Source organism: Peromyscus leucopus, chromosome 1 (genome assembly GCF_004664715.2).
Source record: "Peromyscus leucopus breed LL Stock chromosome 1, UCI_PerLeu_2.1, whole genome shotgun sequence".
NCBI lineage: Eukaryota > Metazoa > Chordata > Mammalia > Rodentia > Cricetidae > Peromyscus > Peromyscus leucopus.
This window is the reverse complement of record NC_051063.1, coordinates 183499082-183522610: the sequence shown is the minus strand read 5'-3', so window position 1 is coordinate 183522610 and position 23529 is coordinate 183499082. Positions and strand designations below refer to the sequence as shown.

Below are 23529 nucleotides of genomic sequence, written 5' to 3'. Positions count from 1 at the left end.
CTCTGCCAGACATTCTGCAGGACGCAGAGGAAAGTGACTGATGAATTTTGCCAAAACAAGGCAAGACGTCCAAAATTCCTGATTCATAGAAAAGTCTGCCAGATACTCTAGGCCTGTAGGATGAAGGTGGATGCCCCAACATTGCAGAGAAACTTTGGGTAACTGTCCAGGCACCCAAATGTCTCTGTTCTTAGATAATGTTATATCCTTCTAGATCTCTGAGATTACTTGATTAACTATAGTTGCAGCTTTCTCTAGATATGATAGAAAGTAAATTATGTACAAAGTTTTGGATTCACTAAGTTAGGATAGATGACTCATTATTTTCTCTGAATTTGCTAAATACAAATACACTAAATATTGGAAATGTAATTCTAACTTGATAATTTTTTCTGTTGTATATAGTTTTAGCATGTTAAAGTTAAAACCTTCATTTTTAATTTTTTTAATTTTCACTTCTTTATTTATTATGTCTGCAGTGTTCTGCCTGTACATATGCCTGCACTGCAGGCCAGAAGAGCACACCAGAACACATCATCATTGGTTGTGAGCCACCACGTGGTTCCTGGAAATTGAACTCAGGACATCTAGAAGAACAGTCAGTGTTCTTAACCTCTGAGCCATCTTTCCAGCCTTACCTTTTTTTTATTTAGACAAAAAGTGGGAAATGTTGTATAATATTATTTTAGGGTGTGTTACTTTTGTTTATGTTTCAGTTGTTTAACTCTGTGAAGCTGCGTTTCTGTGACTGTCTAAAACACCTGATGGTCTAATAAAAAGCAAAACAGCCCATAGTGAGGCAGGAGGAGGACAGGTGTGGCTGGCGTGTAGACAGAATATATGGAAGGGGAAATCTGAAAGAGGAGAGTCCTAGGAGCCAGAGAAGGAAGCAGACACCAGGGCCCAGCCACCCAGCTAACACAGCCAGCCACAGAGTAAGAGTAAGATATACAGAAGTAAGAAAAGGAGTTTTTTCTTTATGGTTCTTAGTTGCTCTTTTGCAGAGCTACCAGTCTAAGTCGTGCTGGGATCAAGAAAAATGGGCATTGGCCATTCGTGTTCCTGGAGTTGTATCCATGCCAGTATATCCATGACCACACGCTCCAGAAGAGAATTTGACATTGCTGCTGCCGTTGTTGCTGTTATAGCAGTGGCAGCCACCGCTGCTACTGTTTCTGGGGTTACTATTTCATAATTGCTTACTACAGCTAGCACAGTGGAGACCCTGGCAGCAAAGATTAACTAACCACAGTTAGTTAATCTTTCATTCTATTGGGCATGATAAATTTAATTCAATAGTTACATACATTTCGATTGGCTTTGAAAATTATAAATTTATAAACTCAAGTTCCATTTGCTTTTGGGATGCCATCTTACAAGGACTCCAATTTGCAATAAGGCTCGTTAAGGAAGGGAATGGCTCAGTTGCCTTTAACCTAATGGCTATGGGTGGGTTAGGACCTCTGTTGTTCTTTCTGTGTCGAACACACAGATTGCAAGCCCAGTGCCACTTTGAGATCTTTGGCAGCAATTAACCATGCAGCTCACACACGATTGAGCCGGTATGATAATGAGTATTCAGAGACATGTAATGCCTGGGGGGTGGTGCTCATCAACCTAAGACAGAGCACCTGTGTGGCCTGGGCAGGCATCTCCAAGATGGGTAAGGTGAACTGCTGACGACCCACACAACTTAAGTCAGAAGCTCATTTATTAGTAAAAGGGGGACCTGTAGGGCCCTGGCCCCGTTTTGGATAACTGTTGCCTGCTTGCTGACCTTGACCTTGATATCCTCCCTATGCTAATTCCCTGCCAGGTTCCACCCTCCTGAATGATTAAGGAAAGTTCCTTGTCTGTGTATCCTGCATAATGGGCGTTAACAGTTTAGATGCAAGATTGTAAAACATCATAGGAAATTTCTGTCCTCCAGGGTTCCTCCATTGTGCTGTAAGCCTGTATTTAAGACCTCCTCCCTCCTTCAATAAACAGCATTTGGCATTTAAAAAAAATGAATGAATGAATAAAATAAATTAATAAGTAAGTAAATAAATAAATGAAGTAAGAAAAGGAAAAAGACCAGAGGCAAAATGTAGATGTGATAAGTTAAGGAAATTTTGCAAGAAACAAACCAAGAAAAGGCCCGGCATTAATAACTAAGAATAAGCCTATGTGTGATTTGTTTTGGAGCTGAGTGCCCCACCCAAAGAGCCAAAACGATCAAACAATTTCCTCAAATTTTTGACTCATTTGCTTTGAATTTAGAATAAACTGACTTGCTTAACATTTAAGGGCAATTTGAGTGGTTCATGATTTAAAGTACCTTCCCTAATTATGTGACTAGGGGCTGGAGAGATGGCTCAGTGGTTAAGAGCACTGGCTGCTCTTGCAGAGGAAACAGGTGGGTTTGGATCCCAGCACCCATATAAGTGCTCCCAACACTCAGAAACTCCAGCCTCAAGAGATGCAGCCCACTTATCTGACCCCCTCAGGTACCACCCACACTTTGTGTGCAGGCAAAGCACCCATAAATATTCTAAAAATCTGTGAGAATCCAGGTGGTAGGTGCATGTGCTTTAACCCAGGATTTGAGAGGCAGAGGCCAGCCTGGTCTACAAAGTTCATTCCAGGACAGTTAAAGACTGTTGCACAGAGAAACTCTGTCTTGAAAAATCATTTTTTAAAAAAAAAAAAATAAGGTGTTGGGGATTTAGCTCAGTGGTAGAGCATTAACTAGCAAGTTCAAGGCCCTGGGCTTGGTCCTTAGCTCCAATAATAATAATAATAATAATAATAATAATAATGATAACAGTGGTAATGGGGAGGACATACACACAATTATAAAATTTTTGTCCTTGGACAGATACCAAGTAATTTATTGGAAAATCACATTTTAAAGTGTTATGAGAAGACAAACATCATTCACCCCCTTTTTTTTTTCAATATTGACAACTTGCGGATAACAGCACCAAATAAAAACAAAATATAACAAAAGCCTTCCAAGGAGAGGCAACTCAACACTCTGGGCAGAGGTAGGGATCTGGTTCCAAGTTCATGGCCAATCTAGACTACATAGATAAGTCTCTTGAGTTTCAAACTAGCCTGGTCTACATGGTGAGTTTCTAGGACAGCCAGTGACACATAGTGAGATCCTGTCTCAAACACAACACACACACACACACACACACACACACACACACACACACCCCACTGGTCCTCAGATCTTCAAGGAATGAGACATCACTTTAAGTGCTCCCAAGATGTTGCCATGTAACAAAGGTAACCTAGCAACAGTCTCTCTAAGACTTCAATCTGGCTACAGAATCGCAAGGATGCCATTCTTGGATGGATTTTCAAGTGTCATTTCAGAGTCCCGTGCTGTCTGAAGGCCTTGTCACACTCCTTACAACTGTAAGGTCTTGAGTCGCTGTGGGTTCCCAGATGGACATTGAGGTTGTCCTTGTGGCTGAAGCATGTCCCATAGTGCTTACACTTGTATGTCCTAGTGTGGGCCTAGTGTGACCTAGCAGCCTGGACTTGTAGGCAAACATCAAGCTCTATATTTTACAAACATAAGGCTTTTGACCAGTGTGGATGCGCTGGTGGACTCTAGGGTCTGAGGATTGCACAAACCTCTTTTTGCACACGCTGCACTCAAAGGGTCTCTCTCCTGTGTGTGACCTCTGGTGGATGATGAACTGAGACCTGTACAGGAAGCTCTTCTTGCATTCACTGCACACAAACCGAGCCTGGCCAGCGAGATGATCAACAGGCTCTACAGGTCGTAGGGTAGCAAGCCCTAGCTGCCCATCTTCTGTCCTGTCCACACAGGAGGCCCCTCCTTGACACCCTAAGAATGTGGAGTTCAGAGGACAACTTTTGGGTTGGTTCTCTCCTGCCATCATTAGGGTCCTGAGATGGATCACAGGCAGTCAGCTCGAGGGCCAATGCCTTTCCCCACTAAGACACACAACACTTATCAAAGATCATCCTGATCATACTAGACTTTTTGTAGATAAATTCTCATGTTGGCTGGGGACATCCCATCAACATCCCAGGCCTGAGAGCTCAGCCTGTAGAAAGCTCTGGAAGGCTAGTGACAGAGGGGGTGGGAGTGAGTGGTCAGCTTCCTCCCACAGGAAGGGAGTGCTGGTCAAGTGGATGTGAGTCCTCAGTAGGTTTCCATCTTGAACTCATCAGGACCCATTGTTGCTGAGGGTCCTGAGGTATCAACAGGGAGGTCCCAGCCCTTCAGGGAGTCACTCCCGGACTCTGCTGAGGCCTCAGGTAGTCCAGTTCTCTGATCTCTGGTGCTGTATCCAACAAAACTTCTTTCTTGACAGGGAACAGTGAAGAATTATGGGTGTGTTTGTTCAGTGGAGAGGTGGAGCATAGAATCTGCTTGATCTGGGCAACTCAATTTTCCCCACCATTGTGAAACTGTTCATACTTTTTTTTTTTTTTTTTTTTTGGTTTTTGTGAGACAGGGTTTCTCTGTAGTTTTGGAGCCTGTCCTGGACTAGCTCTGTAGACCACGCTGGCCTCGAACTCAGAGATCTACTTGGCTCTGCCTCCCAAGTGCTGGGATTACAGGTGTGTGCTACCACCACCCGGCATTTTTAACAAATTTCTTTTTTTTCTTGGTATTTTTTTTTTTTTGAGACAGGATTTCTCTGTGTAGTTTTGGTGCCTGTCCTGGATCTCACTCTGTAGCCCAGGCTGGCCTGGAACTCACAGAGATCCTCCTGTCTCTGCCTCCCTAGTGCTGGGATAAAAGTCGTGCCCCCCCCCTCTGTTCATACTTCTATGGCCCACACCAATACCCTACATAAACCAATATTCTCCTCTTATTTGTATTCTCATTGACATGGAGCCGCCATATCCCTACACGTCATGTTGGTTGCTGTTTTAATTCTCTATGCACGATCTTTCCTGCCCTCGACTCTACATGCAAAATGACTCTCAAATGGGCACTATAACTGACCCATGTTCCTGGGAGCCCACAGGCTCTAGACCCTTAGCTAAGAAGCCTGCATGGGACTAACCTAGACCCTCTACATATGGGTGACAGATGTGTAGCATGCTCTGTTTATGGGGCCTCTGGCAGTGGGACCAGATTCTGCCCTGGCGCATGAACTGGCTTTTTGGAACCTGTTCCCTATGTTGAGATGCTTCGCTCAGCTTTGATGCAGGGGAAGAGCTTGGTCCTGCCTCAACTTGATATGCTTTGCTTTGTTAACTCCCAGGGGAGGCCTTACCCTTTCTGAGGAGTGGATGGGGTGTAGTGGAAAGGAGGTGGGCGGAGGGAACGGGGGAGGAAGGAGGGTTGGTATGTAAAATAAATGTTAAAAATTGAGTAGATAAACCCATTTGGGGCTAATGATGCTAGAAAAGGGTTGGCTCACAGGTTAAGAACATCAGCTGATTTGCAGAGGACCTGGTTTGAGTCTCAGCACCCATAAGGAGGCTCACAGCCATCTGTAACCTGTATTCAGGTGATGGTGGGGGGGTCTGATGCCTTTCCGATTCTGCAGGCAGCAGGCACACATGTGGTGTCAGATACACACAAGAAAAATACCTATATCTATAAAAGTAGGATAACTTTTAAAAAATTTGGAGTTGAATGATTACTTCTGATGGGGGGAGGGTCTCCTCTGCTCCATATTGTGACTTTGAAGTGACAGCGACTGCACACTGTGAAAACTCAGAGCAGCCAGGTGTTGCTTTGCACAACTTTGATCCCAGCACTCAGATGGCAGAGGCAGGCGGGTCTCTGAGTCCAAGGCCAGCCCGGTAAGTTCCAGGACAGCCAGAACTATGTGGAGAGACTGTCTCTTAAATGGAAAAATATAGGTATGTATTTCAAGTCACGTCATCCATGAAGGTTAACAGGGCTAAAACACCTCCAGAGGATGTGGTTCCACCCCATTAATTTCAGCATTTGGAAGGAAAAGGCAGGAATATCACAAGTTCAAAACCAACCTCCACTACATGGCTATTTGAAGACCAGCCTGAGTTACTGGGCACTCTGCTTGAAACAAAACAAAACCTAAAGCTTCCCCGAGCGATCACCCTCAGGAGTCAAACTGCCCTAGGAGGAAACCAGTCCTTCAAATTTTGGACAGCCTGGGAATCAAACTCAGATCATCAGGCTGTAAAATGTGTTTTCTGACTGACTCAATTTCAAACAAGTCCTTACATCTCTGTAGAGAAGAAAGCCTTGTGCACACAGGAAAGCACTGGAGAAGCCAGGAAAGTTAAACACACAGCTTACCTCTTCAAAGGAATGAGGTGCGAAGCTGCTCTTCCTAGGATGCTAGGAATGATGCCGTTTTATAGCCTGGTGATCCTTTGCTCTCTAATGAGACAGGCCTGCCCTTATCTACCAGAATTTATGTTTTACTTATCCAAACTCTTTTCTCTAACTCTTGAGCATTGTTTTAGACCATAAACCCATTCTTCCAAATGATGTCACTTGTGCTTTACAGCAGCCTAAGTGACATCTGTGTTATTTTAGGGCCAGGCCAATCCTGACACCCACAGGTTTTATGTTTACCTTAGTCAAACTCCCTAGACCCTAAATCTTGGGCACTATCTCTGAGTTAACAGGACCCATTCTTGTGAAAGAAGCCAGATGTAGTTTGTAAGGAATTTCAATGTAAACATGTCTTAAAGTGTTGTGTAGTTGGGGCTGAGTTGTTATCTCAGTAATTTTTTGCAAGAATTGTGCTGTGGTTAAATATAACTGAAGTGAAATGATCTGGGCCAGACTCTAGAAGTCCTGGTCCAGCACCAGTAACAATAAAATCGGTCATTCTTGTCTCTTTGTGGATGTTTTCCTGCCTGCTGTAAAGCCTGCAGGGAATCACCACACATCTCTAGTTTTCACCTAATGTGGAACATTCCAGGGCATACTTTGTATTTCCATAATTATTGCCTAGGAAAATTTCTCTTCATAAATGTCCCAGGCAGTGGTGGCGTACACCTTAATTCCAGCACTTGGGAGGCAGAGGAAGGCAGATTTTTGTGAGTTTGAGGCCAGCCTAGTCTACACAGTGAGTTCCAAGACAGCCAGGACTGTTACACAGAGAAACCCTTTTTTAAATAAATAAATAAATAAATAAATAAATAAATAAATAAATAAATAAATATCACTATTTGGACACAATTCTTCAGTCACCCACATGTACTCCAAGTCTAAAATGTATTAAGAGATTTCCTTTAATAAATGCTAGGAAGGAAATCTTAAAACCAAGTGGTTATTGAAGCCCAGAAGAGGTCTGTGGTTTTTACTATTTCTTTTTTTTTAAAGGTTATTTTATTATGTATACAATGTTCTGCATGCATGTATGCCTGCACTCCAGGATCTCATTTAGGTGTTTGAGAGCCACCATGTGGTTGCTGGGAATTGAACTCAGGAACCTCTGGAAGAACAGGCAGTGTTCTTAACCTCTGAGGCATCTCTCCAGAGAGATGATCCCTCATGATTTGCCCAATCCAGATAAATAAATAGACTGATATGAATCTGTTTTTCCTCAACTCTCTGTCACAAATCTGAAAATCTAGATGAATGCATGGTATTCTAGGAGAATACAGAGGTATAGATGAGCATGACTGACAATAGAAGAGATAGGCCAGAAAGCAATACAGGAAGTTGTTTATGAACTGATACCCCCAAAAGAGAATAAACCACGATGTAGTTTCACAAATCATCATAAACCTTTAAGGAAAAATATCCTCCACATTATTAATTACCCTGAAATTTGGGGTAAGTAGAAAGAAAGCTGTGGCTGGAGAGGTGACTTGTGGTTAGAGCACTTGCTGCTCTTGCAGAGGACCCGAGTCTGGTTCTCAGCACCCATTTGGTGGCTCACAACCATCCCTAACTCCAGTTCTGATGTACTCTTCTGGCCTCTTCAGGTACCAGGCACACATGTGTACATATATTTACAGCAGAGGAAAACACTCATACACATAAAACTTTAAAAAAGTATTCTTAAGTAAAATGAAAAGGAGAGTTTACAAAATATGTTGGTGAATATAGAATGTTTATTTGATAACAGAGCTTACTAAAACCACCAAAAATGTAAGTTGAAGATAAATTCTACCTACAAATATTGGTACAAAGAAAAGTCTGTATATAATATTGACCATATGGCAATGATGGCTTATTCCAGGTACACATGGATGTTTGTGGCATCTGATTTTATTTTAAGAAATAGTTAAAACCGGACTGGAGAGATGCTCAGAGGTTAAGAACACTGTCTTTGTATAGTTAAAACCACACGTCAGATCTTCATAAGATTCTTTTAAGTTTATATATTTTCTCTTATTTGTCCTCAGTTTATATGTTTTCTTAAAGACGTGCATATTTAATTGCATTAGATGTAGTTTTCCAATTCATTGACTATGCCTTTGATCTCTAGAAACACCAATGACTATTTATAACTTATTTTGGCTCAGATTAGATGCTTACTTATCCTGCTTTTCTATTGTTGTGATAAAACACTCCAACCAAAAGCAACTTAGGCGAGAAAAGGATTTATTTCAGTTACACATCCAGGTCACAGTCTGTCATGGAGGGAAATCAGGACAAGACCCCCAGCAGAAACTGCAGTAGAACCTATGGGAGAGTCCTGTCTCCTGCCTCGCTCTCTGCTCAGGCTCAGCTGGCTTCCTTGCACAGCTCCAAACCAGCTGACCAGAACTCTGTAAGCATCAGTGGGACAGAAGTGAAGAGACGGACTTTGGTATGTATAGAAAGGTAAACGTGGTAGGTTTTACAGTGGAGAAGAAACTATGACAGCCAACATCAATCCAGGAGAGAGTCTGAGAGGAATTTTCCCACAAACACCAAAGAGAAGAAACTCTTGAGTGTACTCTAATAATCGTGCACTCACCTGGGCCCGGACCTCTGGATGCCTCTCCTTGTATGTCCACGGCTCCCTCTCTTGATACAGTAACAGGATGACATCTGCTTTAAAAATGCAGAGACCTGTGCATAAAACATGAAAGTTGACAGTGAAGTTTGTAAGCAGGAGCTACAATTGATCTAGAGCAGCGGTTCTCAACCTTCCTAATGCTGTGACCCTTTTTATACAGTTTCTCATGCTGTGGGGACCCCCAATCGTAAAATCATCTCCGTGGCTACTTCAGAACTGTAATTTTGCACTGCTAGGATCTTAATGTAAATAAGATTTCCGATGGTCTCAGGCAACCCCTATGAAAGGCTCATTGGACCCCTCAGTGAGGTCACATGACCTGAAGGTTGAGAACCACTGGTCTAAATGGTCTTGAAGAGGGACAGTGTCAGAAAAACAATAAAGGCATGAGAAGATACCGAGTCATAGTGAGCACCAATGCTGCCCTTACCCACTGCAACCAGGATCCTGTAGTTGTCCAGTATCACCTTCCTGTACAAACTCCTGGGCAAGATTCGGCCATCCTCACTCATCTTGGGAGTTTATGGCCACACTTGTGAAAGTCACTAAGCCCTAAAATGACACAAACAAAATCTTAGCTCAGGTTTATAGGCTCATGTGGCTCTAGGGCACATGGATTATATTGTTCTCGTTACAGGATAAAAGAATGTGTGCAAGCAGCTGGGCGGTGGTGGCACACCTCTAATCCAGCACTTGGGAGCAGAGGCAGGAGGATCTCTGTGAGTTTGAGGCCAGCCTGGTCTACAGAGTGAGTTCCAGGATTGCCAGGGTTATACAGTGAACTCTGTCTTGAAAAATCAAAAATAAATGAACAAACATATAAAAAAAAGATGTGTGCAAGTGAGTGAGTGACCTAGGTAAGATACATACTAGACTGTTGACTGGTTATGTTGTACATACTTGTTTTTTTCCCCAAGACAGGGTTTCTCTGTGTAGCTTTGCGCCATTCCTGGAACTCACTTGATAGCCCAGGCTGGCCTCCAACTCACAGAGTGCTGAGATTAAAGGCGTGTGCCACCACCGCCTGGTGTACATACTTTTTAAAATGGAAAAAATACTCCATTCTAGATACAACTCAGGAATCCCAAGTCCTTTCTACACTTCCCCTCTCAGCAGTGAGTCTAACTGGGCTACGATATCCTTCACAAAGATCCTTTACCAAGGAGGCAAGAGATGAAATAAAATGGACTTTCTGGTGGGTTGATGGAAAAAAATGTCCCCCATAGGCTCAGGTATTGAACCCTTGATTCCTTAGGTGACAGAGCTGGTTGGGGAGGTTATGGACACTTTAGGAAGTAGAGCTTTCTGAAGGAGGTACATCACTCAGGGAGGCAGCAGGCTTTGAAAGTCTGTAGCCTTGTCCCATTTCCAGTTCACTCTGTGTGCTCCCTATGTGTGGTTGAAATGTGATACCTCAGTGCCCTGCTTTCCACTTGCTTCCCACGCCTCTCCCACCAGGGTGGACTCCAATCCTCTGGAACCATAAGCCAAAATAAACTCTTTCATCCATAAGTTGCTTTTTGGTATTTTACCATAGCAAGAGAAATAACTAATACAGACTTCTTGCCAGATTATATGGGCTGTCTTGACTTTCGCCCGTATAGAGGAAGGGACACTATTTTCTAATTCAGCATGTATCATAGGGTCAGTCAGAGGTCCTTCCCCACTACTCCACAGTAAGTGTCCTCTCTTCCAGAAGCACTTTGCTATGTAAGTGTTTTGTGCCTTTTCATATTTCCAATAGACACCAACCCTCTCAGGGTCCAGACACATACTGGTTCTTAAAGTTCCCCAGAGATTATTCTTCTACCTTTGAGGCCCATAAAAGGACTGAACAAAGGAATAGGTTTAGATCCAGTCTTTCTCAGATGAAAGATAAACACCTCTGAGAGGGCAATGCAATGGATTATTGAGTCCATCCCCGGGGGCTCCATCACTGATCAGAAACAGGCAATAACAAGTCCCAAGCTTCTAGTCTTAAGTAATTTTCAAAGGGAAACAAACACTGCCAAATCCTTAAGCATAAAACTTTATTTTAGTAAGAGAAGAGGGAATACTAACTCACTCACAGGGACATGGCTTTAAGCGACTTGATTTCTTCCTATCCCTTTCACTTCTTCCTGGTTCTTCATTTGTGGAAGGACTTCACATTGGAAGCATACAACCGATGGATGAGAAATAAGCTGTGGAGATCAAGTTGCAAAAATACAACTCAGAAACACACCAACAACCAGAGAGAGGCGGAAAGACAGATAAACACAGACAGAGAGTCAGAGACAGACAGAGAAATAGACAAACATACCAACAGACTGAGACCAACTGACCAGGTTATTCAGTGAAAACTCAAAACATAGCTGAGAATTCCTTCCATTCTGGATTTTCAGGTTGAAACACAACCAACCAATCTTTCACTGTTTCCTCCCAGCCAAACCCATTCATTAGCACAGATGTATAGGGTATGTTGCATATTTAGTATTCTTTTTCTAATAAAAAAAATCTTATATGTATTGGTGCTTTGCTTGCATGTCTGTATACCACATGGATGCCTGGTCCATGGAGGCTGGAGAGGGCATTGGATTCCTTGGGACTGGAGTTACAGACTCATTTATGCCATCATTTGGGAGTTGATAATAGAAGTTAGGTCTTCTGGAGGAGCATCCAGTGCTCTTAACCACTGAGCCATCTCTCTAGCCCATGAAGGAAACTTTTAGTAACTTATCTTCAGTAGCAGAAATTAATTACTGTATCTTCTTTGCTTCTTTCTAATTTCTAGTTTACTAAAAATAGTAGTCATTATAGCCATTGAAAAATAGTAAATTATTAGTGTGGAAAAGTAGATGTTTCACCTAATTTGCAGTAAGTCTAAATGCCAGCTCTGTGGCATCAGAAAGGTCGAATTATCTTTTTGCTTTTAACATTTATTTTTATTTTATGTGTATGAGTGGTTGGATGCATGTATGTGTACCATGTGCATGCATGGTGCCTGTGGAGACAGAAGAAGGCATAAGATCTCCCTGAAACTGGAGCTATAAGTGGTTGTGAGCTGATGTGTGGTTGTCAGGAATTGAAACTGGGTCCTCTGGAAGAGCAGCCAGTGCTCTGACCATCTAGTCCTTTTAATACTCTTTTAATCTCCATTATCTTTCAAAGAAAGGAGGGAGTAATATCACCATTTTGCATATCAATCTCTAGGAAGGCTTTTTCACAAACCAGCCTGTAAATAATGAGAAATCGTCACCAAGCTAGTATGCCTGGCCCCAGTACTTTTTATTCAAGTAGACACCATAAAATATACCTCCCTGTGAAATTAGTCAAGATTTGATGAGGTGGATTCCTGTAGAAGCCATATTCCCCAAAGGCTGTAACTTCAATACAACACACAGCCCTTGTGGATTTCAGAGACCTGTCATGAGACCCAATTCTCCATTTGCTTTATGACAAATGAGTTTTGATAAAGCCCCTTATCACCTGCCATGACTTGATCCTTTGATTATGAAGGGAGAAAGTATCTGAATTCTGAACTTTTTTAAAAAAATTTTTATTTATTTTACTGTATGTGGTGTGTGTACCTGAGTGTGGGTATGCACACCACATGTATGCAGGAGCCCAAGGATGTCTGAAGAAGGCATTGGATCTCCTGGAACTGGTTACAGATGGCTGTGAGCCACCATGTGGGTGCTGGAAATTGGACCTGGGTCTTCTGCACGAGCTGATACATTTCTTTGGCCCCTGACTCTGACTTCTTTAATACAAATTCCATGGCCTTCTCTAAAGATTATAATAAAAATGAACACTTACTGAATTCCGATGTGGCAGGGATCACACTGAAAGACCCTAACCCTTCAGGCTTACACCCCTCCCCCAGCCCCAGGAAAATGAGGAACTAAAAATCTAGTTCCAAAGGCAAGCTGACTCAATCATTACTCAATGACCCCTGCCACAATGTAACAATGTAAAGAGATTTCTATTAAGAGATGAGCTCAGCTGTGACTGGGATAGTTGCAGGTGTTCCAGGAAAGACCACTGTAACCTTTGTATAAACTTCACTCCTGCCCTGATACCCCCCTTGAGGTTTCGGGAAGAATGTGCATGCGGACATGACTGTACCCTCTCTGTGATTGAGAAATTAGCCTCTAGACATAAATCAATCGAAACAAAATTGTATGGGAATTGTAATCTTGTGGTTTTTGTGGGTTTTTCCTTTAAAAGTACCTATGTGGCTGCAGTAGGATGTGACTCTTGCTCTCAGGACAGGAGTGGCCTGACTGTACAGCTGCATCAATAAACCTCTTACTGTTTGCATCAACTGGACTGGAGTCTGAGTTCTTGGGGCGCCCACTCGAGAAGATAGTACCCTGGGTCTGGGGTCTATCAACACCAAGTTGAACACAACTGTAAAAAGGAGACTGGGTGTTCCCTACAGTCTTGTGAGGTTGTCTTAATACTCCCGAAAGGTCTTAGAATGCCATGAGACCCAGACTGTATCTGTCACATAACGAGCACTCAATAAACATTAGCTATTATAACTGTATCCAGGGAAACAAGCAACTGAAGCCTAAGCAACTGAGAGTACTGGAGTGAATAAAACGCTTTAAGTGGTTGAGAGTACTGTGAACAGCAATTCTTGTCCCCTCCCAGGGTGGACAGAGACAGCAAGGAAGCAAGAGAAGTTTGGGAAAGGTGAACATACTCTTGCAGAGAATAAAAGTTGGAATCCTTGGCATTTCTAAGTAAAGCTGTGACCTTCCCTCCAACCCAGCAGTGACAGTACCAGGATCTGCTGGGTGAGAAACTAAATGCTGACGTCTTTGAACAGCAGTAGAGCACTCAGAAGAAATGTTCTGGCGGCTGGTATTCATTCCGCTGAATTCTGGGTAACACAAAGACCTAGATGGCAGAGTCTGGTTAAGTGACTCTGGGCAAGTCAAGGTCCCTTCCTGAACTCAGCTCCAACATATAAACCAAAGTGGCCTTCCGAACCTTTAGACTGGAGTTCACCAGCCCGGAGACCACTGACACCTCCTCTAGCACTTGGAACTTCAAACAACATCTTCCTCAAATCTCAACTTCCACTTTTTTTTTTTAGCCACACCCAAACCATTTTTCATTCTTATCTCAGTAGAGTCTGCTTCTAGGAGTGTCCTGAGCTCGGTCTCCAGAGAAGTCAAGCATTTCTATACTTCAGGGGCCCGGACACTGTCTCTGGATTCCTGAGTTGCCACCTGAGACTACGTACTTACTTAATGGTGAAATGTGTCCCCTCCCCACTTAGAAGCGTTCCATTGACTCCAGCACACACTTGCCGCTGGGACGTGAAAGCAAGCGGGGAGACAAGGTTCCGCACACGCCCCGCCCACCTGGCATCCTGTTTCACACTGCCCGGTCTCCTCCCGATCAGTCCCACATTCCCACACTCGCACACAACACGCCATCAGATCCACGGATGCCAGACCACCCTCGCACCGACCTGAACCCCACTCTCGCAGCCTTCCCAGATCACATCTCACTTCCATCCCAAACCCACGACGAATTCCACCTGAGAATCTGACAGAGTTGAAGCGTCACTGACTTCCGGTCTCTACCGGAGGTGGTTGTGCCGTACTCCGCAATGGCAACTGGGATATGTAGTCCTTGCCCAGCGAGTGTCGGACGAGATATCCCAGGAGGCTGACAAGGAGCCTGTGCAGAAGGCAGTTGGTCACCGCTCTCTGTCCCCAGTTGGTGTCCCCCGATTCAGAATGCAGTCATGAGAAGCTTCTCAGCCTCGTATCTGGGTCCAGAAGTACAGGTGGACTACATAGCGACCACTCAGGCACGACTATCACTTTGGGGAGATGAGAAGACATGCCTGAGATGAGAAGCCAAGCTTTAAAACCCAAGGTCGCTGTGGCTTCTGCATTAGAAGACAACTGTGGGCAATGGGTGAGATTTAGAAGGCATCAGGACACACACCAAAAGACAGGAGAAAAATATTTGCTTTTGTAATTGTGTGCTTGTGATTTCTGAGTCTGTGTAACCTATTTCAGGCTTTAGTTATTGCTCCTGACATAATCCACCCTCATCCCCGGTTTACTTTTCCCTATAAGGCTGAATATTCCATCTTCACCCTGTTCAGGACTTAATTTTCAGTGACAAAAGTGTTTGACACATAGGATTTGTGGAACAGATAATTGAGACAGACTACATCCCTAACGCCCAACCAGGTGTTGAGCATAATTAAAATTTAAAAGTCACTAGCTGGGCATGGTGGCGCACGCCTTTAATACCAGCACTTGGAAGGCAGAACCAGGCGGATCTCTGTGAGTTGGAGGCCAGTCTGGTCTATAGAGTGAGATCCAGGAAAGCCTGGGCAATGTAGAGAGACCCTGTCTCAAACGGAAAAAAAAAAAAAGTCAGTACTACTATCATTGCAAAATTGTTTAAATTCTTAAAAAACACTCCTGGTGTTCTTTTATGAGGCAATTTGAGCCTCTAATTGGTGGCTACTGGACTCTCTTGCTGCCTGGCTACTTTAAACAACAGGGCTGCCAGCCAAACCGGCCAAAGGGACTACCTTCATGCAAACACGGGCCATCTTGAACATCTGTGGCATGACTTCAGTGTGCAACGATGACAGCCAATTTCTCTGGCCCTAGAGGCATAGACACAGCCAGGGCTGTTCCCAGCAGGCCACACTACAAGCCTCAGTGAACTCTTGATCCCAGATCCTTACACTGGATGTAAACGCTGTGAAAGGCTGCAAACAGTAAGAAGCTCCTGAATGCACAGCCCCAAATGAGGGATCCAACAATCTCCCATGTTGAATTGCATGGTCCCACTGCAGTCTCGGTTCTGAACACGGTGCACATTCCTCTGTGGATGTTGTCACTCCATGCAGTGCCAACAAAGGCTGTCTGAACCCTCGACTGAGATTTGAGACTTGCACGTTAGGAACTGCAGTGTCTTCACTATGTGTACAAAGCATTCTGTTCTTCAAGTAACAATATAAAGTAAAATAAAACGAGACTTTCAATGTTTTCCTCCTGTTGTTCCTCAGCGTGTATCAAATTCCTGTATCTTTGGATTGGATTAGCATATTTGAAAATTTAAATTCCTGTTTGGAGTTGCTCACTTGAGGATCCAGTGCTCTCTTCTGGCCTCTGTAGGTACCCAAACATATGTGGCGCGCACAACACACACACACACACACACACACACACACACACACACACGCACACAAATAAACAAAAAGCCAAGTAAGGTGGTGCCCTTGATCCAGTGCTTGGAGGCAGAGGCAGATGGATCTCTATGAATTCAGTCAGCCTGGTCTACATAGCAAGTTCCAGGACAGGCAAGGCCTCACAAAGAGACCCTGTCTCAAAACAAACAAACAAATAAATAAATAATAAACAATTCTTTTAAAAAAATACTTTATATACTTGTCTGATTCCTGAAGATGTCAACATATCCTCATGGTACTCATTTTGGAAAGATAATCATAAACGTTTATATTTTCTATAAATATATTTCTTTATTTGAGTTTTTTATCATTTAATAATTTCGTCTCTTCATAAGCATATTTTAAAGTTTCTATGTTTGCATTTGGAGTGTGCCTGCGACAGCACTTGTGTGGAAGGTGTGAACTCAGGACAATGTGCAGGAGGGAGTTTTCTCTCGACCACAAGTTCCAAGGATCAAACTCAGCCATCAGGATTGGCAACTGGAGCCTTTACCTGCTGAGCCATCGCACTGCCCCATGTTCTTGGGTTTGTTTTTGGCTTTCTGGTCAGGGTTTATTATTGGCCCATGAAGTTAGGAACTTTTGTACCTTCTCCTCCTCCTCAGCTGTAAATATCTGTGGCTTAATGTGGCCACCGTCTCCAGTGCAGCCATCAACTCTGCCTCTGTGACAAACCAACCATCATTGCTGTAGCTCAACCAAACTCGACTTTAGCTCTCTGAGCCAAATGGTCCTCATCACGACACAGCTTTCCCTCTGAAGACAGAAGGAAGCACCACAAACAATATGTAAGTGAAGGTGTGGCTGCCAGCCAAGACAACTTCACCTACAGACACTAAAATGTAACTGTCACATAATCACCTATGTTTAAAACCACTTAACACATTTTTAGAAATTTAGATTATGGTCCACACAAAAATAATCAGTTTGCTGCTCCACTGTAGATCAGTTTCCCCAGAGTTACTACTTGGATGTTTACCAAGAATGCGTTCATAAACCAGTGACTTTAATAGATCAGATCCTTCTCATTCTTAAGTAATTTGTTGGTAGTTTTAAGTACACGTATATAAAACCTTGCACTTTTCCAATCATTCTGATTCATTAATCTGTTTCAGGTGTCCTACACACTTACATTGTCTATCCATGTGTATAGGAGAGTCACCTCACTGAAAGTTCTATTACCATACTTACATTCATGTAGTTCAAATCCAAAGCCATGATACAATTCAGCAGTGTGGGATCAACTGTTTTGTTTTATTTAGAGATAGGGTCTCACTAAGCTGCCCCGCTGGCCTTGAATTCATGAACATAGGATTACAGATGAGCCCACCATACCCTTGGCTTAGCACCAAGTTGTCACGGGAAAGAAGCAAGCCTCATCAACAATCAGAGACTGCCTTTGTGTTCTGAAAATCTGGTTTCCCCTAGCCTCATTCTAGTGCATCGTTCTTATCAGGGCTGACTACAATAAAACGACCATTTTCAAAAATAAACCTTTAAAAGAGCCAAGTTTTGCCGGCGGTGGTGCGCACGCTTTAATCCCAGCACTCGGAGGCAGAGGCAGGCGGATCTCTGTGAGTTCGAGCCAGCCTGGGCTACCAAGTGAGGTTCCAGGAAAGGCGCAAGCCACACAAGAGAAACCTGTCTCGAAAAACAAAAAAAAAAAAAAAAAAAGAGCCAAGTTTTGTTTGCTGAATACTTGGCACAGATCAGGCACTGAACTAAGCACACCTTAGGCCATTAATACAAGTCTCGATGAGCAAATTAATTAATTACACTCCAAAACTAACCCAACCCGACTGAAACATGAAGAACAAAACTGTAAGGGACAAAGGGAACCAAGGACAGAGAGGTGAACTGATAAAGTAGTGTAGTGGAGACAGCAATGTTTTGAGATTACGATGATGGAAGGGAGGATGGATTCCACACAAATTTGGAGAAGAGGTCCACAGGACTGGCTGCGGAAGGCAAAGAGTGAGTGGACACCTCCAGAATGAAGTCGCTGATGGTGAGCGAAAGTGCACAGTCTGCCTGAAGGCCTTCCTGCCCCTCTTGCAGTTATACGTTCTCTCTCCAGTGTGGACTCTCTCTTATGCTGGTTGAGATGTCCGATTTGGATGAAGGTTTTCCTACACTCCTTACACTCGTACGGTTTCTTCCCAGAATGAATTCTCTGATGCACACTAAGGGACTGACGGTGGCTAAAGGCTTTGCCACACGCACTGCACTCGTAAGGCTTCTCTCCAGTGTGACACACTACGATGGCAAATGAGGGACGACTTGGTCTTGAAGGCCTTCCCACATTCCACACACTCATACGGCCTCTGGCCGGTGTGGAGTCTCTGAATGTTGAGTACAGGATGAGTTATCCCCAAAGGCCTTCCCACACTCCAGACATTTGTAGGGCTTCTCTCCAGTGTGAACCCTCTGATGCTGAACGAGGTGGGTGGTCTGGCTGAAGGCCTTGCCACATTCCTTGCACTCATACGGCTTCTCCCCCGTATGAGTTTTCTGGTGCTGTGCAAGGTGAGCCTTCTGCGTAAACGCTTTATTACAAACCTTACATTCATAGGGCTTCTCCCCTGTGTGAATTCTCTGATGAGTGGCAAGCTGTGAGCTGATGCTGAAGGATTTCCCACATTCCCACACTCAAAGGGCTTCTCCCCCGTATGGATGCGCAATGACTAGCAAGGTGTATATATCTGACCTAAAAGCTTTCCCACACTCTTGACATTTAAAAGGCTTCTCTCCAGAGTGCACTCTTTTGATGCTGCGTGATAGTGACGCGTGGTCGTACATCTCTGAAAGCTTTGTAATGCCAACAAGCATCACACTCATTTGTACAAACTTCGCGTTTCTCCTCTGCAGGGTGTTGGAAATACCTCTGGTGCACTCTGGGTGAGGAGGTGACTGAAGCACGAATTACTGGAATGGAATTTGTGCACAACACGTTTTATCGTTCACTTGTAGGCTTCTCTCCACACGTAGTAGTACTTCCTGCTTCTACAATTGCTGCTCATTTAAGTCCCCCTAATGTCGATCACTCGAAGTGCACTTAGCCACCTTACGTTCTAACACTGCAACATTGTCGCAATACAGTTCCTGGAAACACCCTAAAGGGTCTCTTCCCTCTCCGGTCCTTTGTGCGTGAGGGTGGTCATCTGAAGTGACAGGACAAAGGGAGGTGACACTGTAATTTGATAAACCGTCCTTGCTCGCTATTACTTCGATGCACTACGGTACGGGGTCTTACATTGCCGGTGAGAGGTGGCACCTCTGAGCGTGTCAATGAGTGCGAAAGAGAGAGCCATCACTGAAAGCCTTCCACAAATCGGTCCATACACCAACTTATAAGGGTTTTCTCTACCGGTTATGAATATCTCAGCGTGAAGGACCGTAAGGAGGAGCTTAAACTTGCCGCTGTATATAATGTTTACTAGCATTCACTACAATTTAATGCAAAAAGTTTATTGAGCGCATGAGCACTAGATTCCTAGTCTTCTTTTCTTGACCACTGATATTATGGAAGAAGAAAACTTAACTGAGCATTGCACAAATTATGAACTTCTCTCTTCGAACTGTTCAAATAACCATCTCTCCAGAATTCTGAATATACATCCACAATTCTCTTCTCCTCACATCTGTAAAGAAGGCTTTGGGTCTCAGTAGAGCCGTCTCATTGCTCAATTACAGTGTGTTCTCCGTCTGCACCTTATTCCTTTTCAAACACACACTACCAAGTGTAATACCCAGTTTCTTCCTGAATTTGTGTGGAGTCCACTCTATAGAATTCAGTGCTGCGAAGTGTTCATGTCGCTCGCTTGCACCTTTCCGGCACATATTGAGTTACCTGCCTCTTAGGGAAGACAATATCTCTTGAGGCCCCACACTAGTAATCTCATAACAAGTGAACTGCTGGCCTGAAAAGCAACGAGGAAACGTGATCTCCTTTATTCTTGTATCAAAGAGGAAGCGATCTTCTGCTTGTTCTCCTTGCGACTGGCTGTACCTACTGTCTATTCTCCTCCTGCTAGGCACAAAGGAGTCCTGACTAGGAGGATGACATTCCCTTGTTTTCTCTGCAATATCTGGATCAAGATTGCATTTCTATAATTTGACTTCATATACATAGTTATCTCCAACATCAAATGTCTCATCCGGATTCGCAGATTAGAAGGATTCTTCAATGCTTGTTTAAACACTATTTTGCGTTGGGCCAGCACACACGCACCATGTATCTACAACACAGCACACAGACGACAACACACACAAATGCTTCCCCCCTCTACCCAGTCATCTGCTCTCAGAGTCCAGCTGATATAGCAAATAAAAACAACCCTGCGAAGTCGATATTTAACCTTTTCCACAGATAGCCAAGAGAAACTGAGTGAGGCTATGACAAGCAACCAAACTAGATAAGGAAAAAGAGGAATTACAGGGAATGAGTCGTTACAAAAGAGTGAAAAGGGGGTTGGGATTTTGGAGCGTGCGAGCGTGGTAAGGTTAGAGCGACACTTGCCAACCTAAGCAAGCACAGGCCCTGGGAATTCTCTGGTCCTCAGCTACCGGACAAAAAGGGGAATAAAAAAAAAAGGTGAAAAAAAGAAGAAGATCATTCTGAAATCTAAGAGTGTGATGGTTTTCTCTCTCAGAGGAACCTTGCAAGACTTGGCAGGGTTTTCAGATGTGTGTTTGGTGTATGGTGGTGAGTATTTGCATCTACTTTCTGACCAAAAGCTTACTAGAAAAGATGAATTGGTACTCAGTCCACACCATCCTCCACTCAACCTGGAAACTAAGCCTAGGTTTGCCAGACTCATCCTCGCCACCTATTAGAGGGCGTGCGCGTTCCCTAAATAGCCCCCCAATCAATAAAGAGGACTCAAAAACTGTCTCTAAGAAAGCAAGAGTGTCCTGCACGCAGTGTGTTGCTTGTTGCTGTCACTCTGAAATGTAGGTGAGCCGCTTCCTGGACTCTGACAGAAAAACGAACTAGTTACTATAGTGAAGAGAATTAGAAAGAGGAGTGGGAGAAATCAGTTGGGTGGAGTAGTGTCTCTCTAAGAGGGCTAGCCACTTTGCCAGTACGACACCGAAGCTGGCTCCTATTTCCAGAGGATTCCTTATGCCCACAAAAGGTGCAGCTTGTCGAGCAATCACCGTTCATTCTTAACCTAACAGCAATCCAGGCGAAGATCGTCTAAATCATGCCACAATCTCGCTGCAGCCTTCACCCTACACACTTAGAAAAGTAAAATTTACAAAAGAAAAAAAAATACATCTAAACAGGCAAGGAGTCAGCATGATAGATCGAGTTCAAGAATACCCGGGGTGAGGTCGAGAGCCATTCACCAATGGACCACACAGGGTCATGCACTAGGTCATACCACGTCACCTCCTTAACAGACCTCTATAGAGCTGACGCAAGCTGCGGAGAGGCAAGTCTCTAGAGCCAAATGCCAGGCAGGCAATGCATAGATACTCTAAGGAACACTGAGTAAATGTTACTAAAACACACTCGATATCGAACTCTGAGGGGTTCGACCAGAAAGGTAGGACGGTGGAGAGAAAATGTGATCCACACACTCAGTCAAAACAGCATACACTCTGATTTACCAATCAAATGTGTTCAGTTACAAGCCGACAATATAAATTGTCCTCGTGGTGTGATGTCACGCAGTGCTGAGGTCTATAGAGGTTGTATACTCTGCAACTCACGATTAGTGTGCTTGCGTGCGTTGGCGCGAGGGCCTGCTTGATGCGCCCGGTGGCGTTAGCGTTGTGTGATGGATTTTAATGTGTGTGATTAACAATAAGGATTACACACCCATGGTCGGAGGGGATGGTCGTCTGTTAGAACAGCTCAGCACATTCTTCATCAGTCTATACCATGCTCCATTGCAAAGAAAGAGCAGGCAAAAAGAGGCTAGCCTTTATGTGCGCTGCATACGATCTCTTAAGGAGTGTGAGAAAAGTCTCGAAGCAGGAACCCATACAACTTGAGATTCACAGCCCTACTACCTCGGACCATATCTGAATGGTCATAGCTCAGGCCTACTAACTGATCTGACAGCCTGGTGATGGTGCCACTTTCCGGTGGGGAGTCCATCTCTGCACTCTCATGGAGAACCACTCTGCTCATGATGGCTCGTGTAAGGACTTCTTCTCCAGTGTGGCCATCTCTGGGGCACCTATTTCAGTCCTCCGCAGCATCTCCCTCGACCCAATCGTCTGATAGATAACTCCAATACACACATTGAGTTCATCCTGCCGTAGTGAAACTTGGTGTCGACAACTTTAACTCTGTGCGTAAACATTGGCTGTCATTAGTTTATTGAGGGTCAAGTTTAGATAAAAACAGTGAATATACAATCTAAGAGAAAATATTCCCACCAGACTGGCCTATAGGCAATCACTGCAGGGGTATGCACTGTTCTTCATCAGTGAATTTTATTATTGTGGTCAGGCCCAGCCCATTGTTGCAGTGGTGCACCTTCTGGACCCCATGGTTCAAGATATAAAAAGGTGCCAGCAGGGACTGAATAAAGTCCGATGTGGGAGCAGGCCACAGTGAAGCGGAGCACTCACCCAAATGGAACTCTGCATCAGCTCCTGCCGTCCAGTTTCCTTTATGCACCTGCCTTGCAAGTTTCCTGACCCTGACTTCCGGTGGGATGCATGGAACTGGCTTAAGAATTGCTCATATTGAAATAATTCCATTTCTCTTCCCCGAGCTGCTTCTTGTCATGGTGATGTATATCACAAGCATCGTAGCAATACCTAAACTAGACATTTCGCGTCATCAGATTCCTCATAGGGAGGGAGCGATGCATCCTCTATCTATACTCATGGGCATGTCGTCGAACAACTATCTGCTCTGTACCATGAAGTGGACATGCGGATTACACGGTGCCATTAGCTGAGACACCATGCCTCTCTAGAGCTTTTCTTCAGTGTGATGCGTACGCTGCTATAGTCACACTCTTCTCAGTCACTGAAGTACGCCTCCGTTTGACTGGAACTCATCCCTTCCACCCCCTCTATTATAGTGCGCACGCAAACGCCACACGCACGCATATGGAAATGTAATGCACATGGGCACATGTCTAGGGAAGGAATCAACCTACAAGGGCTGAGCCTGAACGCGTTTAACCTCGCACTCACCCTCAGTGTCTGCGACACAGCATCTGACAGTGGGCCAGTCCCCGCCTAACATAGCAGCTATCGGCGTCTACAGTGCAGGTGGCTTGTTTTTTTCATCACGCTCTGGGAAATGGATTAATTCCCATATCTACTGTAAGTCCTTTGTGAGATGGAGAAACCTAACTCCACGGCCTTTTAAGATCTTAAAACTATAGCGAACCAAGCAAC

At 44.1% G+C, this 23529-nt stretch overlaps 1 protein-coding gene across 1 annotated transcript; it reads right to left on the bottom strand.

Moving 5' to 3' along the window:
- Positions 1-8329: 8329 nt before the first annotated feature.
- On the bottom strand, positions 8330-9585 carry LOC114685789 (protein ZNF738-like). Its single transcript, XM_037202115.1, has 3 exons — positions 9370-9585; positions 8898-8992; positions 8330-8706 (listed from the first exon to the last, which is right to left on the bottom strand). The coding sequence occupies exons 1-3, from the start codon at positions 9449-9451 to the stop codon at positions 8572-8574; spliced, it is 312 nt and encodes a 103-aa protein (XP_037058010.1). The 5' UTR covers positions 9452-9585; the 3' UTR covers positions 8330-8571.
- Positions 9586-23529: the final 13944 nt, after the last annotated feature.